The sequence below is a fragment of the Tupaia chinensis genome, unplaced genomic scaffold (genome assembly GCF_000334495.1).
Source record: "Tupaia chinensis unplaced genomic scaffold, TupChi_1.0 Scaffold000198_1, whole genome shotgun sequence".
NCBI lineage: Eukaryota > Metazoa > Chordata > Mammalia > Scandentia > Tupaiidae > Tupaia > Tupaia belangeri.
Window position 1 is genome coordinate 2,101,944 of NW_006159673.1, and position 18,559 is coordinate 2,120,502.

General features: G+C 58.8%; 2 protein-coding genes across 7 annotated transcripts in view; one reads left to right on the top strand and one right to left on the bottom strand.

The window, feature by feature from the left end:
- DCAF6 (DDB1 and CUL4 associated factor 6) overlaps window positions 1-6,210 on the top strand; it is a 136,067-nt gene extending 129,857 nt beyond the window's left edge. For 4 of the 6 annotated variants that reach the window (XM_027771259.1, XM_027771260.1, XM_027771255.1 and 1 more), the window contains 2 exons: window positions 1,734-1,839; window positions 5,752-6,207. In XM_027771259.1, the coding sequence (XP_027627060.1) occupies window positions 1,734-1,839; window positions 5,752-5,816 (171 nt within the window). In that variant the 3' untranslated portion in view covers window positions 5,817-6,207. Of the gene's footprint in view, window positions 1-1,733; window positions 1,840-5,751 lie in introns of all 6 variants that reach the window. The other 2 variants (XM_027771257.1, XM_027771258.1) reach the window with 1 other exon arrangement.
- A 6,874-nt stretch (window positions 6,211-13,084) lies between these two features.
- GPR161 (G protein-coupled receptor 161) overlaps window positions 13,085-18,559 on the bottom strand; it is a 44,244-nt gene continuing 38,769 nt past the window's right edge. Inside the window, exons 7-10 of the mRNA XM_027771252.1 lie at window positions 17,129-17,233; window positions 15,479-15,595; window positions 14,221-14,451; window positions 13,085-13,191 (exon numbers count right to left, since the gene is read on the bottom strand). Of these exons, the coding sequence (XP_027627053.1) occupies window positions 13,085-13,191; window positions 14,221-14,451; window positions 15,479-15,595; window positions 17,129-17,233 (560 nt within the window). The remainder of the gene's footprint in view (window positions 13,192-14,220; window positions 14,452-15,478; window positions 15,596-17,128; window positions 17,234-18,559) is intronic.

Sequence of the window (18,559 nt, forward strand, 5' to 3'; positions counted from 1 at the left end):
GACAGGTCCCCAGACAGCTCTGCCAACTCCAGGTGTCTTACGGGATTGGGGAAGGCGGCTAAGAGGCCAAACCTGGAGTTTTTACTCCCCAGATTCAACTAGGGTTTCTGTTCGTGAGTTTCCATAGAAGATGTCTTATGTGGAGGCCAACAGGTGATGTGGTGGTTAAGGCTTTGGACTCCCAGATGGCCAACCACAGTTCAAGTCCCAGACCTGGCAGCTTTCTCTCTCTGTCTCTCTCGCTTGCTCTCTCTCTCTCTCTCTGGTGAGCACATGTGCCTATAGCAAATTAACTACTACTAATAATAAAAATTAAATAAACAGCTCTAAACAAAACTAATAAGCAAAAAAATAATAAAAAAAGATGCTTTATGTGGAAAAAGAGGGTCATTGCTAAAAGTGTTAGTAATTGGAAAACCACGTCCCTAGACCAGGCCTGATAGTTCACAGCCTGACTCCCATGTATAATTTCATTCATGTAAAAGACATTTATAAAACCCTAATGTAGTTCCAAACAGTGCCAAGTTTAAAAAGATAAAGCCCTGCCCTTGGTGGGAAAGACAGGCATGGGAACAGACCACCAGAATGTGGCGCAGCCCCTATCCATGAGAGACCGTGTACCTCGGGTGCTGGCGGCCTCAGAGGGGCAGCTGCATGGTCAGGGGCAGGTGGGGGAGGCGAGTCTCCCCAGTGGAAGTCGGGTGGACTGAAGTCTGAGCGGAAGTAGCTCACCAGGCAGACCAGGAGCAGAGCGGCGTTCGAGACAAGGGTCAGAAGAGCCATCAGTGTCCTGGAACCCTGGATCTGCCACACAAAGCCCACTGGATCCCAGGCCCGTCCCTCTCCCACGGGCACACAAAGCCCACTGGATCCCGGGCCCGCCCCTCTCCCACGGGCGCCCCGCGTGGCACTCGCAGCTCTCCCTCTCTCCCCTCTGCTCGTGGTCCACCTCGCTCCCTGGTTGGGGATGAATGTTCATTTAGTCCTGTCCTTGACACTTGAGACTCAGCCACAGCCCAGCTCACCCCAAACGCTACTTGTCAAGAATTCCTTTGCTTGGGCCGGCAGGTGGTGTGGTGGTTAAGGTGGTGGACTCCCACATGACCGACTGCAGTTCGAGTCCCTGACCTGGTGGCTTGCTTTCGCACATTCTCTCTCTCTCTCTCTCTCTCTCTCTCTCTCTCTCTCTCTCTATGTCTCTCTCTAGACAAACACATTCTCTCTCTCTCTCTCTCTCTCTCTCTCTGTCCCTCTCTAGTCAAATTAAAATATATAAATAAATACAGATAAATAAAATAATTCTTTAAAAAAAAAATCCTTTGCCTTGGTTGAGGTGCCGTCTTCCCAAGGGGCCCAGGTGGCCCCGGGACAGTAAAAATTTAGCACTGCTGTGCCACTGAAAGTGCTGATTTTGCCACCAGGTAAATGACTGAGCCAACGTGAAGTAGACCACCTTGGGGAGCAAATCTCAGTAAAACTAAATCAAATTCTTGAGTGTTTTAAGTAGCCCCAAATTGGACCTCTGTTTCCCTTTCAGTTGGAAGCGCAGTGTTCTCTGGCCCTCCTGCTCTGACACAGTTAGAGCAGTTACTTGGCGCTCAGTCGCCGTGAAGCAGAAGCGCACACGCGGTCGGTGCGAGGGTCAAGCAATTCCTCCTGGGAGCCGCCCACGCGGCCGTTTTCCGGATCACGGCACTGCACGCTCCCTCACGCGTCTTTCACTTGCCTCCCAGGTAATAACTCGAAACGAACTCATGCTGGAAGAGACCAGAAACACCATCACCGTTCCAGCCTCGTTCATGCTGAGGATGTTGGCCTCCCTGAATCACATCCGAGCTGGTGAGGCTCTCAGGGCACTTGGGAGGCACGGTCCTGCTCAAGGTCTGCTTTAGAGGGGTGGCCATCTCCCCTAGTACCGCACCGCGGTGAAGGCAGCTCCACCTCCGAGCTGGGATTTCTGTGAGCTTGACCTTAGCTAGATTTATTGGGAAATGGTCAAAACAAAAGTCAGACTTACTTGAAAACTTTTCTCAGCTGCTCATTTCTTCACAGAGCACAGGGCCTTACTGTGAACCCTAAGGTACGTTATTACAAGTCGATCTGGTCAAAATCAGTTCGAGCCCAGGCAAGAGTGAATACAGCCTGTCAGGAACAAATCAGCTCATTTATAACACTAATGCGTGACACGAATACAAACAGTAAGAAGTCCCGTATGCTCGCGATTGAGCGAGCTCGGGAGACAGTCCCCCTCCAATTGTAATATTAAAAGGGAGCGGGGAGGGCCAGCAGGCGGTGCAGTAGGTAGGGCACGGGACTGACTCCCAGGTGGCCGGCCGCTGCTCACGTCCCAAACCCTGTGGGCACGAGTCCCAGATCCCGAGAGGAGAGCGGAGAAGGGGCTGCGTCATGACATTCCCCTGGGCACTGATTTCTCGCTTCCTCTCTCTCTCCAGCCAGAGCACACACCCTATACAAAAGCCTGAAGAAAGAGAGAGAATTATCCCAGTATTCCAGGGTCCATGTGTCAAACATTAAGCATGTAGGCAGTCAGAACTCTTATAAAGTCATACAGAAATACGATGAATCATCAACAGTTTCTGATATGTCCCTTTAAGAATTCCAGGAATAATATCTGAGGTCAGCCAAAAATCATTTCCTGAAGATTCACTTTTCCAGTTTTTGCTAAAGGGCAGGTCCACTCCCTGGAGAGAGAGCGAGCGAAATCACCCTGTCCCCGCAGTGGGGGTGGCCGTGCCGCAGTCCCTCCTCCACTCTGCTCTCGGAACCCCGGGCACTCATCACACAGGCCCGGCGCGCACATACTCAGACCTCCCAGTGAGCCTGGTGGGATCCAGCACCTTAGTCACCATGCCACTGGCCAGCCTGCTGAAGTCACTCTAGCAGAACGAAAAGAACCATCCCACAAATGTAAACCCGACTTATAAAAGCAAGTCGGCATTGTCTGCTTTTGGAAACAGTAGATACAGGACTGATTTTTTTAAGTTTTTTTTTAATTAAAAAAAAATGATAGAGTGCTTGCACAGCCGAGGGAGATGAGGAGAGGGAGTGCGAAAAGCACCTCCACGGGGCTCGGCCGCTCTGCAGCCCCAGCCTCAGGCCTGCAGCCTGCCAGCGCCTGGGAACACACGCATGGACCCGGCACGTGTTTGGGCCGACGGGGCGGGGCCCGGAGCAGGTGGGCAGGTGGCTCCCAGGCCCACAGTCTAGCTGTGCTGCAGCCTGTGCTGCCGAGGCTGGCCCAGAGGCGACTCGGTCCAGTCCTTTAAGAGAAGTGTCCTCCAGGCTTCCTTGGGCCGTGCTCGCTGGGCAGAGGTCAGGAGTTTTGCACTGCTCTTGAACCATTGAACTCTCTGAGCGTTGGACTGAGCGGGTTTACCGCCTCGGTAGCACACTGCCAACAGAAGAGTCCGTTATTGCTGGAGATGGGGTTTGCGTTCCCGGAGAGCCGTCGGTGCGCGGGTAAGTCAGTTGGCTTGGAGGAAACGACAGCTGCTCTGCCTTCCTCAGCCAGAAGCCACTGTCATTTACTCTGCGCCCCTTGGCAAGCAGCCCTCGGCCTCACTGGTCTCCCGGTGGTGTGCTTTGGCCTCAGCCCAGCCCCCAAGGCACAGTGGGTGGCATACCATACGGCAGCACCAGGAGCCGCGTGGCCAGGCCTCGCTGGCCTGAGCCGGGCGGGCTGGGAGTGTGCACGTGCCCCGGGTTCTGGCGGCTGGAGGGAGGGGACTGCTCTTCCTCGCTCTGTCTCCCTCGTACACACGCACACTATCACAGTAAGATGAACAACAGCAAGGTAAACTCTGTCACAGACTCCCTAGTTAAAGGCTATGGCATTTGTTCTTAATCCTCTATTTCCCTATTTCCATTCATAGTGCAACACCAAAAGAAATCTGTGGGAAAAAACTTCAGACCTGGAAATAGAGCCTGCTTCCTCATGCTCGTCAGAGCTGAGACCCGTTCAGGATACGCGCTTCTGTGGACAGACAGCGCGGCACTGTGCTCTCTCCCGAAAGTTTATCGCACGATGAAATAATCTGTTTATACTGACATTCTTTTTTTTTTTTTTTTTTTGAGAGAGAGTTTTGCTATAAGGCATGTGTGCTCTCTGGACAGAGACAGAGATAAATCACCCCCCAGGGAGGATGGCCACGCAGCAATCCCTTCTCCATTGTCCCTCGGGATTTTGGGTGCGCACACACACACCCACACACACGCACGAGCCCTACATGAGTTTCAAGCCACCAGGTCTAGGACTGGAACCACAGTGACCATGTGGGAGTCCAGTGCCTTATCCTCCGTGCCACCCGCCGGCCTTTTACTGGTCAGAAATTCTCCCGCAGCGTCTGGGTTCTGTAAAGACCCGAGCTGGCCTACTCACGTCCTCGTCCCTTTTACAGCCCTACGTCGAACACTCCCCGCGATAGCACGAGTTTGTGTACGCAGGTAACACTCGTGCACTCCCGCAGGTCTGACTGGAGTGCGGTCAGGCCAGCACACGAGATGGGACCTCACTCACAGACAGCTGAACAGCCCCTCCTCGTGCCTGCCATGTCACCGTGCAGCAGGGTCTCTGGCAGGGACACCCTCGGTACCAGCCTGGTGCAGAAGTGACTTTATACTGTGGCTGCACGTCGCCTGGTGAAGTGCGTGCTGTCCCCTAAGGCTTATACTCATTCAGCAAGCCTTTCTGGGGCATCCTGTAGGCTGCAGACACCTCCGGCGGCCACGGTGGCACACACTGTGACCCCAGCTCCCCCGAGGCTGAGGCAGGGGTAGTGAGTATTCCGAGACCAGTGTAGGCAGCACAGCGAGACCCCATAAAGAACAGCTGCTGGCTCAGGCACTCAGGACGGGACGAGCACGCGGCGGCAGGGGCGTGTCACAGTGTGCACGGGAGTCCTGCGGGTAGGGGCGGAGCCCACGTTCTGCACGTCGGGTGTTCAGAAAAGCCTGGGGGAACTGTCCCCAAGAGGACGGTCACAGTGCGTGCTAAACAACTGGACAAATGCATGCCAGGCAGCGGGGCAGCCAGCGGGAGTCCTCGGAGCCTGAGCGGACAGCTGGTTTAGCGGGAGCCCCCGAGGGCAGGGCTACATCTGTGCGGGGCACTGCTGTACCTTCAGTTGTCCCACAAGCCTGGGACCCAGTGCTCCACAGGGAGGCTCACGCTAACCTCCCGGGTGGTTCTCCTGTCCCACTCACGCAGCCGCCCTCCCACTCCTGGTAGCGCCGGATGCGTGTCCTGAGAAACCTGGGCTCCGGGGAGCACCGTCGGAAAACCGCACGAGGACTCTGCAGGGGCTCTGGGTGTGTCCTGTGTGTATGCTGTAGAATTACACAGGTGTTCAGAAAGCAAGCAGGTTAAATCATTTGCTCAGGCACGGAGCCGTAACGGTGAAATGAGATACTCCCTGTAAAATCGCAGCACGGTGTCCGTGTAGGAACTGCGCCTTCACACCGGGTCAGCAGCTTAGCTAGACCAGTGGTCAGGAGACGGGTCCAAACCCACACCATCAGCTGCGAGGTGCCGTGTAGACGGGGACAGGGGCTTACTGTAGTGAGGGGCCGGTTTACAGAGGCGTGTGGGGTTATGTGGATTTTACTCGGTTTGAACTGGCTTCACACAGGGTGTGCTGGATCTCACTCACTCGGATGAGTTTAATAAGCAGTTCTGCGGTGTGTTCCGATTAGAGCACTGAAGTATCCCTGCCTGTGATCTTGTGTTCGCAGACCGCTTGGAGGGCGACCGATCGGAAGGCTCCGGCCAGGAGAATGAGAATGAGGATGAGGAATAAAGCAGTTCTTCTTGGCAAGCACTTAGATGTTCTGAGATTTGTATAAGACATTTATTATATTTTTTCTTTACAGAGCTTTAGTGCAATTTTAAGGTTATGGTTTTTGGAGTTTTGCCCTTTCTGGGATAACAGCATTGGTTTGGAATGACATGACTGTGTGCATGAATCTGGGCGCGTGTGTAAAATATTAGCAAAATGTTTCTAAAACCTTTTGCCTTGTATGAGGAGCGCTAGAAAATGCAAAGTGCAATATTTTCCCTAGCCTGACGGAGCTCGGATCAATGTTAAAGAGTAATTTTCATTACAGTGAAGCGTGGGTTCAAATAAATTTCTACACTTGCCATTTGCATGTTTGTTGCTTTCTAATTAAAGAAGTTTGTTTGTTTTAAGATAACCCTGAATTCGACTTTTATTTAATGCTCAGTCTTTTCTGTAATGGAAAAGGACTTTCTTAGGACCAGCAGATGGTGTAATGGTTATGTTGCTGGATTCCCACATGGTCGACCATGGTTCGAGTCCTGGATCCAGTGGCTTGAAACTCACAACGGGCACTTGTGCTTGTATGCCCAAAAATCTCAAGAGGAGAATGGAAGAGAAGGGACTGCAGCATGGGCATGCCCCATGGGGGTGGTTCCTCTGTCTCTGTCTCTCTACCTCTCCAGCAAGCACGCATGCCCTATAACAAAAACCTCAAAAAACAAAACAAAACACAAAAAACCTTTCTCTAGTCTTTCCTAGCTCAGTATCCTTTTGTTTAGACTTTTTTGTTTTAATTACATCTTCGGTTTTTCTTTTTTGACCAGAAAGGGACAGAGAGAGAGACAGAGACAGAGAGAAAGAGAGAGGGAAAGTGAGAAAGCAAGCCATCAGGTCTGGGACCCGAACCATGGTCAGCCACATGGGAGCCCGGCACCCTCAACATGCCGCCTGCCAGCCCTTGTCTGGAGTTCCGTGTGACGGAATGGCATGGAAAGCTCCTTCAACCCCTCTCCAGTCACCGTGTCCCATCACGCAGGTACGCAGGGTTAGGTGTTGCACGGACGTCCCAGGGCACCCTGGGGACTTGCCGCTTTAGGCCAGCTCTGCAGGTGGTCTCTGGGCGGCCTCTCAAGTTGCTGCCCGCCCAGGGCTCTGATTTTGCCCTTCCTCGCCCTTGTGCCCACGTCCACTCAGCCCACTCAGCCGTACTGCCAGGCCTTACGGTCTCGGGTTACGACCTGGGGCTGCTCCTCAGACCTGGCCCTGCAGGGATCCTCTCCCAGCTCGTATCTGTCCAGTCCAGCCTCAGAAAAAGAGAACCTTTCCTCAAGACCAAACTACCCTCTGTCCTGAAAGCGCGCTCGCCGCTCTGTCAGCCACGTGCACAGCTCTCTGGTTCTCTCTGCGACTCTTGATGGCCGAACCCTCCTGCAGAGCAGCCCCGCCCAGGGGAGAGCCCATCCGCTCGCTGCCTCATGGCACGTCAGGCCAAGAGCAGGCAGAAGGGCGCCCTAGTTCGGGGCTGAGAGAGGCGCCCCCCCCCCCCCCCCGCCACACGCGCACACGGCACTTTGTATCACGACTTTGGGAGGACGCAGTGAGGGTTACATACAGCGGACACGCTGCACCCCCAGCCCTTGAGTCTGTGGGGAGCAGCAGCCTACCCAGCACCTCCTCTGCCTGTGGTCCAGCCAGGGGCCCTCTCTCCCGGGCCTCCTTGCCAGCCAGCAGCTGGAGGCAAAGTTGGATTGCACGCCTGGCCTGATACTGACCATCTGGAGAGCCGCCTGGTGCTGCCGACGAGCAGAACGCTGGGTGCCGAGCTCAGGGTGGCGGATCCTCGTGGGGCCATCTCTACCAGCAGCATCAGCCTTGAGCTCTGGCTCGGGCCAGCTCTGAGAGGGCACCAGGCTGACGGGCAGCACGGCGGCGGGCACCAAGGGCCGTAGTCCAGCGCGGCAGGCACCGCGGGCCCGCGCCCTCCCCCAGAGCTGTTGGTGCTTTGCTCTCTCGTTGTTGTATTTGTCATTGAATTAGGTAGTTTGAACGTCCCTGTTACTTTCAGAACCTGAATATCCTGGAAAGGATGACATCAGATACCAGAGAGACAGGACCTCTCCCAGGTGCCACTGAGCAGAGCATGGCTGTCCCACATGGAGGGCGGGTCTCCTGCCCCCATGTTCTGGCCACAAGCCCAGGGACACCTACGTCTGAGAGAAAGCCTACCTGGACTTGAGCACCCAGCATCTGTGTATCCATGGTAGAGGTCGTGGTAAGTGCCCGAGGGCTGAAGGGGCCAGAGACTCGGCCAAACGGAATGGCCAAGGGATTGACCTTAGTGGTGTGCCCAGCTCAAGCCAACGGACTCCTCTGGGCCTGTTTCTCTCCCCCAGGGCTGCGGGGACCCCATACATCGTGAGGTTGAAGGGCTTCACACACAGTGACACCCTCTCCCCCACCGGATGGAACAGTCATGGGGGTGTGCTGTAGAGTGTGCTGGAAACCCACAGGACAGGTTACTAGAGACTCTGAGGTCAAGGAGTAGCTCTGGCAGGAAAAGCAATGGAAGAAGAGGGAAGTGGCACCTGTCTATCCGGCACAGGACAGGCTGTAGGAACCTTGTGCTTGATGCTTGGTTTTGCTGTGAACCTAAAAATGATCTAAGAAAATTAAGTACTTTTTTTCTCTTTTTTTTGAGAGGTTTTTGCTATAGGGCACGTGTGCTCACCAGACAGAGACAGAGAGACAGAAAGCAAGAAATCACCCCCCAGGGGGGATGGCCACACCGCAATCCCTTCTCCTCCATTCTCCTCTCGGGATCTTGGGCACGCACGCACACGTGCCCAGTGTGAGTTTAAGCCACCGGGTCCGGGACACGAACCACAGCCGACTACGTGGGAGTCCAGTGACATAGCCATTACGCTAAGTGCTGGTCCTGTGAAAATTAAGTACTTTTTAATCGAGGGCTTTGGGCCCCTTACCCACACTGATTCGGTGTTTTGGTGAAGTGTGTTTCTCAGGAGTGAGGCGAGCCAGAGCGGCATTGTGCAGCAGCAGTACCGCGTCCTGGGCACGTGGAGGACAGTGAGGTGGCCCACTCAGGACAAAGGGAGACGGCAAGTGAGGGGTCAGGTAAAGGTGCGGGTTTTGTCCCCAGAGATGGGGGGACTTTGATTCTGGATAGAGAACAAGTCCATATCTAGAAAGACAGATACACAAACTGATTTTTTCCCCAGATTTTTGTTACCGGATGCATGCGCTCACTAGAGAGACAGCAAACAAGAAGTCACCTCCCCGTCACCCCGGGGGGATGACTACACCCTTCTCCTCTCAGGATTTTGGGCATGCACATACCCATACCCAGTGTGAGTTACAAGCTACTGGGTCCAGGACTTGAACCGCAGTTCGTCGTGTGGGTGTCCAGCGACGTAACCGCTACGCCATCTGCTGGTCCCTGTACAGACTGATAGAAGACCAATGTTAAACCTGTAAGAGTTTCTTGAAAGGGCATGACGAGAAGTGGCCACTGGTTAAGGCAGCTGGATCCCACAAGGCCAGCCCCACAGTTCAAATCCCAGACTCAGCAGCTTGAAAAACACACCAGGCAGGTGGGCGCATGCACGTGGCCGAAACGACAGGAGGAAGAGGCGGGAGAGGAACTGTGACGCGCCTACGGCCGCTGAGGAGCGCTTCCTCCTCTCCCACCCTTCTGTCTCTGGCAAGCACACAGGCCCTTCTGACAAAATGTTTAAAAAGTAGTTCAGTTAACAATACTCCGTGAACTTAATGCACATGGATAGATTTCCCCAGGTGACTGTGGTGTGGGGACCCTCCTGTCCCCGCCCGATCCTGCAATAACCCACGCCCTCCTGCTTGGCGACCTCCCTGTTTTTAAGGTGGCTATAGGGTGTGTGCACTTGCCGAAGAGAAGGGGAGACAGGGAGGGAGATAAAGAGGGGAAACTAGAAATTACCCCCGGGGGGGGGTAGCCACCCCTCAACACTGTTTCCATGTTCCTCAGTGTTTCGGGCATGCACGCACCAGCCTGGCGTGTTTTCAAGCCACCAGGTCCAGGACTTGAACCATGCTGTTGGCCACATGGGATCCAGCCTTTTTCTAGCCCATGAGGAGGGAGGCTGGGGATGGGAATGAGGCTGCAAAAACTGGGGAAAGGGAAGACAGGCCCAGGCTGAACACGAGCACGCGTCCGAGGGCGGGCAACCACAGCCGGGCACCGGAACACTTCCCCGTGGTAAGACGCCTCACCGCAAAGTAGTCTAAATACACGTCCTTTTTCTAAATACGGATTTATAAAAGCCCTCAAATTTTTCTTTAAAAAGTGATCCCAAAACTCCACGTTATACATATTTCAAGATCAGCTGATTGTATTACTTTATTAATTTATCTTTGTTTTGTGTTCAAACGCTGGCTCACACACCTGCTCTGGGCGGCCAGGCCCTTCCGCACTGACCACAGCCTCGTCCCCCCAGGCCTGGGGTCCTGGCTGAGCCAGCCCGCCTGTCATTTGCGCTCTTGCAGAACCGTGTCAGGAAAAACAGAAGTGGCTTCTGGTTCCTGAGCTATTAATACTGCTTGGGAAAATGCCTTCCGGGAGAAACCAAGACTGCTTGTGCATTGTGTTCTAAAAATAGCCATGCCCACACCGTGCCCAAACCGTGCAGATTCCAGCTTGAGCCTTGGATGCTTCCCCAGCAATCCCGTCGCTGCCCTTGGCCCCCGGCCTCCTCGGGCTCAGACAGCCGATCCTTTCTCCCGACTCCCTGCTTGGCAGGACTCGCGCCCGGCCGACACCCACGGAGGGAGCTTAGAATGGCTGTACCCTTGGCACACCAGCGGAGCACGGAGGTCGGACGTTTTTAACAGAAAAACCCGCCCTGACGCTCGCGAGCCCGCGCCCCTCGCCGCTGCCTCCCTTCTGCCTCCGCCTCCCCCAGGTTCACTGGCTGGCAGCAGGAGCACGGTGCCATCCAGATGTCCTCTGGGGCACTCTGCTGGTGCCCGCGCTCGGTGAGCCCAACCCCAGGGCTGACCCTGAGAGCAGCACCAGCCCTCGGCCTGGGCGCCACTCCGCGGGGCCGGCCTCCGTCCTCAGTCCCGGGGGAGGTGGCCCCAGCCTTGTCTCACACAGCAACAGGCGCAGTTCCGAGGAGCTTGCCCGAGACAAGGCTACGAGGCGGCAGCCTGTGACCGCTCATGGCCGCCCACGCCAGGCCCGCACTGCCGGGAACCGAGAGCCCCGAGATGCCGGCCCGACTGCACATCTGACAGGCACATGGCGGGGCCGGGTACAGCGAGGCCCCAGCCCCGGGAGCACACCCTGAGCGCCCCCACAGGCATCGCCCTCCTGTTCTTGCAGACGGGAGACAGGGCTCATGGCTACACCCAGGGCCTCACTGGCTGTGGTCCAGGCAGGTGAATGCCCTGGCTGTCATCAGGATGGGCGTGCTCTCTTAGGTCCAGAGGGACAGACCTTTCCCTCGCCCTCCCTGCCCCGAATGGAGCCAGCAGCACCTGTCGCTCAGTTCTCTGCCTACCAGCAGCTCCTGGAGAGACTCAGAGGCGGTCAGAGTGACGGTCTGTCTTCCGCTCCCGCCTGGTCTGCTGGGAATGGCAGGTGCCGTGGGCGCATGCACGCAGGCTGGCCATCCGGGGGCTGCAGAGCCCGCTGCCCGAGACATCAGCACCCAGGGTTACCCTGAGTGGTCAGGGCCACACTGCTGCCCGTGCCCACTCCCTGTGCTCCAGCTTTGGTGGGTGCCAGGCCCGCTCCTGTGGGGACGCCCGGCTCCCACAGTACCAGGCTCAGCACGGGGACCCATCGGGTGAAAACCTCGGTGCAAGCAGTAGTGGGCGACAGCCCTAAAGCAGCCCTGCAGGACCAGGAGACGGGCTGAGGTGTTTGGATGCACGAGTGGCCCCAAGTCACTACCGCCACTGCCCAGGTGGCCCACCGTGGCCGTGCCCAGCCAAGGAGCCTGGCTGCAGTGGGGGCTGCCGTCTCACCCCAGGTGTGCAGGGGTGCTCTCAGCTGAATCAGGGTGAACTTGAATTCCTGAACGTGGAACAGACGCTCCTAGCAGGAATATGCTCCAGAACCTGGACTCACCCCTGGGCTACCCAGCCCTGACTCGGAAATCCTGCCCATCGGAGCCAGGCTCTGCCCCGGCGTTCAGCACCCCGTGTTTCCCTCTGATGTGGCACGATGACCCTGGGGTGCTGCAGCCAGCGACCAGCACACACCCAGCAGCCAGGCAGGAAAGGAAACCTGTGGGTTAGGTCCAGCCCCGTCACATCCCAGCTGACCCAGGGGCCCAGCTAGCCAGGCCAGGAGCCAGCCCCAGCCCTCGCGCACTGAGCCAACCTGCAAGCCAAACACCTGGGCACGATTGGCCCAGGTAAGGGTCTCCACCCCGTGCTGGCCTGTGCCTACCAGGTGACCAGAGTGCTCCCCTCAGGCTACACGGCCTAGACAGGGACATATAGACCGTCTATGGGATGCACACACGTGTTCAGACTTGCTCGGCACCAGCGTGGGCGTAGGATCTTCTGCACGGCCCTGCGGAGCCCGGGGAGCACCTGGCCTTGGCCTGGACAGCTGCTGTGTCACCTCCCAGCTATGGCTGGTGCCTGCCGCCTGGCACAGCTGACGAGTTCTGTAGCACCAGTGCCCAGGGCTACCCTGAGTGGTCACAGCCAGGTTGCACCCGTGCCCACCCCCTGCGCTGGACATGACTTGTAGCTTGTAGAAAGGGGCCAGCCCAGCGCAGGAAATGGCTGGAAGACTGCAGACGGGGGCCAGCCAACCACGACTTCTGCAAGGACGCAGCCCCACCGGGAGCTGGCCAGATGCCAAGGAACACGCTACAGGAACCAGCAGTTGGCGTAATGGCTATGTCGCTGGACTCCCACGTAGTCGACCGCGGTTCTCGTCCTGGACCCGGTGGCTTAAAACTCACGCCGGGCGCGTGTACGTGCGTGCCCAGGATCCCGAGAGGAGAATGGAGGAGAAGGGATTGCGGCGTGGCCATCCCCCCTGGGGGGTGATTTCTCGTTTTCTGTCTCTGTCTCTCTCTGTCTGGTGAGCGCACGCGCCCTATAGCGAAAAATCCTCTCAAAAAAAAAAAAAAATTAAAACTAAAAAAAAAAGAGCACACTACGAAGCTGGTGAGGCAGCAGTGAGCTCTCTGGGTTCCGCCCTCTGTGGACCAGGGCAGGGGCTGCATGGACCTCGTCACCCCGGCCGCGGGCAGACGGGGACTCGTTGCCTCTCAGGTGCCCACAGCAGCTGTCGCAGCCGGTGGGGAGAGGGCGTCCCCCGCAAGGCGGCTAGCCTCTGCCTGCAGGACCGCCCTGGACAGGTAGCCGGGCGAAGCCCCTGTGCCATCAGGAACAAGGACGTCACAAGTGCTGGTCCATGCGCCTTTTTAATCCCCGTCTCTAATTTACAAACTCGGGTACCGCCGAAGATCGCGCCTGGAAGTGCTTTCGGAGAGCACCCAGTCCAGTCCCGTTTCCCATCCTAGAGGCCTGAGAGGCAGCAGGATGTCCCGAGGACAGGACTCCAGCCTGCGGGCTAAGGCCCAGCGTTCTCCCTCCCTGCCCTGCCCAGGCGACGGGGGTGGCTGTCGCCCTGGAGCTGCCCCTCAGAGCGGAGGCCAGTTGCGCCCACTGGGCACTGCCGTCAAAGGCTCTCCTCCGTGGGAGGGCCCAGGGGTATCCGGGTCTGTTTCCCAGCCGCGCTCGGCACCCAGCCCCATCCGGGCTCACCGGACTGCGATGTGCCCCCCCATGCACCCCCCGATGCTTGGCAATGCCGTTACTATGGAAACAGCCCGCTGGCCCCAGCCCCTCCCGTATTTTATAGTGGTTTCTCCCTTCTCTTGAATTACCAGAGAACGTGTCCAGGGTGGGGAGGGGGCACAGCACCAGGGCAGGAAGGGCAGGGGCCACCTGGGGCGCACCCTCTGCAGACAGTGGGTGACGGACCCAAGGCCCCACGCTGCGGGATCCCCACACAGGGCCCCGGGTGGTCCTGGGTTGTCAGAGAGAACTGCCGAGCTGTCCATGGTGCTCCTGAGGCCTCGGGCCAGCTGGACCCCCAGGAGGCAGGTGGGGAGAAGAGCACCCCCCATGGCCTCCAGCTTGTCTATACCATACCCCGGAACCAGGCCACTTCCAGCGGCTCTGCACCTCAGCTGCTTCAGGTTCCATCCCTGGGACCTTGAAGTAGACGCGTTTCAGGATGTCCAGTCCTGGCGGCCCCCCAGATGCCCCTCCCTACTGCCCCCCGAGCACAGGGATGAGCCTCGGCACAGGAGCGGCTCCGGCCACGCAGCCCAGGGCTCATCTGGGCTCCATGGCTGCCACGTCCGCCTCCTCAATGCTCTGCAGCGGCAGCGCCTGCCTAGCCGGTGTCCCTCTGCATCCGGGGCCCTCCTGCTGCCACGGCGGCCCCCAGGCCCAGCCCCAGCCCCCAGGATGGCGCGCGTGGCCCCCAAGACCCCCGGCAAGGCCTCCTCTCCAAATAAGTTGATCTTCGCTTCGGCCTCGATGGCCTTGGCCAGGCTGGCTGCATAGCTGTCCAGGGACTTGTGGACTTCGGCCTTCACGTGGAGGAGAGAGGTCCTGGCAGCCTCTGGGGGAGAAGTGGGAAATGTCAGCAAGCAGGACCCTACCGCCAGCCCCCCGCTGCCGCCTGCTGGTCCCGGGGAGCCCTGAGTTCCTCAACCTCCCTGCAGTTCCCTCGTCCACAGGAGATACCCAGGACCCCGGGGGCACCGTGAGGACTGCCAGGAGGAAGCTTCCAGATGCTCGGCCTTGCCTGCCCACAGAGAAGCCTGCCCGGGGCCACCTCCTGCCATGGCCCAGCGGGCCTCCCACAGCCCTGGAAGAGCTCACGGACACAGGCCAGGCCGGGGCCGCAAACACCGCCACGGGGCAAGGAGGGCAGCAGGGCAGGCAGCGACGCTGGGTCCAGGTGACTGCAGGGGTGGGCTTCGGCTCCACACTCGGCACCCCATTACGCCCCTCCCCAGCCATTTTCCCTGGACACTGCGGGAACAGTCCCCTCCTCGCACCCTCGGCTGCCCTTCACTGTCCACCCACAGGGAGCTGAGCGGTGTCCTCTGCCGTCTGCTTCAGTTGGCAGTGCCCTGCGGGCCATGTGTATGCAGTGTGTGTGCTTGCATGTACACGTGCATGCCACTCGTGTGGCATGTATATGTGTCCTTGTGTGCATGTGTTTGAGTGTTTGTGATGTATATACGTACGCTACATGTCTGTGTTGTGTGTTCACACATGTACGTAAATGTGTCACATATACTTATAAACTTGTACGTGTGCTTATGTGTGTGCATGTTTGTGTGAACTTGTTTCTATGCTGTGTGCTTGCAAATACGAGTGGGCACATGCATGTGTTGTGCATGTATGTGCACACATATGTGTGTCACGTGTGCTTGTGTGTGCACACCTCCGCAGTGTGCACGCCTGTGTGTGCACATGTGTACTGGGCTGGGCCGTGGTCCGCGGGCTTCTAGCACCGCCTGCTCCGAGGCTGAGCGCTGCAGGAGTGGACCAGCGGGGTGGGCGCGTGGACAGGCCGGCTGCCGGCGTGGGTGTGGGGCGGAGCTGAGACACTCCCAGGACCTCGCTGTGGAAAGGACCTTTGCTCTGCTCCACTTCGTCCTCGAATGTCACGGAGCTCCTCCTCCTGGGCGGGCACGTGCAGTGGGAGGGGGCGCTGTCCTCCGTGTGGTCCTCCAGCAGCACCACGTCGGTCCCTAAGGGGCAGGCGGAGCACTGTGACTGGGCCCCACCCAGCGGGTGACCAGAGCGGGGTCCTGCCCCTGGGAGTCTGCAGGTGGAAGGAGGCACCCCAGCCTGCTGGGGGGACGCCCCGAGGCACCAGCCCCGCCAGGGCCTGCGTGAGGAGCCTGCTTTCAAGAAGGAACTTCCTGTTCAGAGCAATCCCTACCATCAGAACCCCCATCAGTCAAGGCAAGTGGTGGCGAATAAGCACTCAGGGCCGGCAGGGGCGTGGCGGTTAAGGCCCTGGATTCCCACATGGCCTACTGTGGTTCGCGTCCCAGGCAGGACTGTGGCATGGCCATCCCCCAGGGAGGGACTTCTCATTCTCCCTGTCTCTCCAGCCAGCGCACATACCCTATGGCAAAAATCTAATTAAGAAAAAACGAAAATAAAAACACTTGAAAATAGGCAGCTCTTTGGCAATCAAAAAAGACTGAAAAATATACCTACGTAAAAGTAGGGAGATAAGGGCTCTGAGGGGGTTCAGCTGGTGGTGTGGTGGGTAAGGCGGCTGGATCCCACATGGCCAATGAAGTGGTTTGAATCCTGGACCCAGCAGCTGAGCATGTGCCTGAGCCCCCCAAATCCTGAGAGAATGACCATTTCTCCTGGGGGTCTCCCCTATGAATGCACCCACCTGTTGTAAAACTGAAAACAAAACGAAAACAGGGGCTTCAAATCACACGACGGACTCAGGCCTGGAGGGACGGGGTTGCCAAGGGAGCGAGGGTTCTGGGAGGATGTGCCGTTCCAGGGAGAAGTCTCCCACGGCCTGCCCTGGAGTTCTAGCACGCGGCAACCCGGGGCAGAAAACACAGGCCCAGGCAGAGGGAACTCCCGGTCCCCAGGAGTGGAGGGAGGAGGTGCTGGGAGCCACCCCACCAGGAGCTTGTCCCTCCCACACCCGAGAGTGCGCGGGGGCCCAGCTGGCCTGCAGCCCTTGCAGCTGTGATCACGGGGTCCCGCCTCCTGGCCGCCCTCCCCTAAGGTGTGGGGAGCACGGCCGTGTTCTGGAACAGGCTGGGCTGCGGTGGAGGAGGGCAGGGCTAGAGACCAGCTGGGGAGGCCGTGGAGACGCGGCCTCCAAGCTCTGAAAGGGCACTGGGGAGCGTCAGACAGCCGCTGTGAGGCCAAGGCCGGGACACCCTCGTTCCTTACCAGGGCCCCATCGGGGGGCGTGCCCATGTACCACCACGGGGGCCCAGGTTAGGGGACTGCCTGAGACAGGCTCCCAGGCCGCGGAGACCCCGCCAGGCCGACGCCAGGGCGGTCAAGGGCGTCAGGTTGGCGCGACACGGCGGCCGGCAGCACCTGGCTCCTCGGGCTCTGCACGCTTCACCTCGCTGCCTCAGCGTGTGCCCGAGAGCTAGGCCGCTCCCCGGGGGAAACCGAGGCTCAGGGAGAGCTCAAAAGCGGAGTCGGGACTAGAACCTGGAGTGGATTCCGGCGCAGCCCTCCCCGCCCGCTGACAGGAGGGTCCAGGGCAAGGCCCGGACAGACCTTACCTGAGTCCTGGGAGCAGCTGAAGCCTGTGTCCCCGGTGCTGCTGCTGTGGCCCAGCGGCTGGCCCCCAGCCATGAGCGCCGTGAGGTGCGGGGACAGGCCCAGGTCTGAAAGGCAAAGTCGGCGTTGGCACAGGCGGCAGGTAGGCACACCCCGCGGGGGGCGTCCTGGCCTGTCCCGTCCTGTCCTCTGTGCCCTGTGCCCATGCACCGACAGGCCTTTGCCACACTCTCCCACTTGGCCCTCGCTCCTCCCACAGGGTCGGGCTCTTGAGGACCCAAAGGGGAGCTCCTGACCATGTCCACCTCCCACAGGGCAGGAGGTAGGGAGCCCAAAGGGGAATGCTTTTCGGAACCCGGAAAGCTGAGGGGTGAACGAGATGACACTGAGCCCCGAAAGAACGAAGGTTGGCAGTGGGGGAGATCTGCGGGGCCGGGGGCTCTCCCTAGAGCCCCGAAGCTCAGGACTCGGGGCCAGGGGCTGGCAGGCCCAGGGGGCCGGCGGGAGGGCGGCGAAAAAGCTCAGGACTCGGGGCCAGGGGCTGGCAGGCCCAGGGGGCTGGCTGGAGGTCTGCCCCTAATGCGGCCGGCCTGCCACTACTCCTGCCCTGCCTGGGCTCTAGGCCAGCTCCGTGTCAGAGGACAGAGAGGGGGTCGGAGCTCTGACGGGGACACCAGGCACGGCTGGGGCAGGGCCCCGGTGCAAACCCAGAAGGGCAAGTCAGCTCAGGAGTGCACCTGGAGGGCCCGACCCTGGAAACTGGCCAGTGGGGAGGCACTGCAGCCACAGACGGCTGGCGCCAGGGGACGGCCCGGCCAGGCCCCGTGACCTCCCACTGCCCGGGTCCTTGTCATTAAAGGCAATGGTGGCCCAGGCTCACTAGACTTCAAGGCACGGCACCAGCATGGCAAAGGGGTGGGAGCCAGAGCAGGAGGTGGAGCTGAGGAAGCGGGGTCTGTAAAGAGAGCTGGAGGCCACCGGGTAGTGTAGTGGCTAAGGTGCTGGGCTCCTAGATGGCCAACCATGGTTTGAGTCCTGGACCCGGCAGCTTGAAACTCATGCCGGGTGCGTGTGCGTGTGTGCCCAAACTCCCAGAAGGGATCGTGGCATGCTATCCCCTGTGGGGGGTGCCTTCTCACTGTCTCTGTCTCTCCAGTGAGTGCAAGCTCCCATAGCAAAACTGTCTCAAAAGCAGGAGAGCTGGAGGCTACGACAGGAAGGGTAAAGCCCTGGAAATGAAGCGACCGTCAAACGTCAGGGCCCGGGTCTCACGGTAGACGGGACACCCAAGCATAAAGGACGCCTGTGTCGGCCCACGGTGGCAAGGACGGGAGAGCCCCGTCCCTCCTCCATCCAGTCCCTCAGAGCTCGGGACGGGGCCTTGCTGCCCTGCAGCCGGGGGCAGCGGCGGGGGGGGGGCCCGAGCCGCCCCC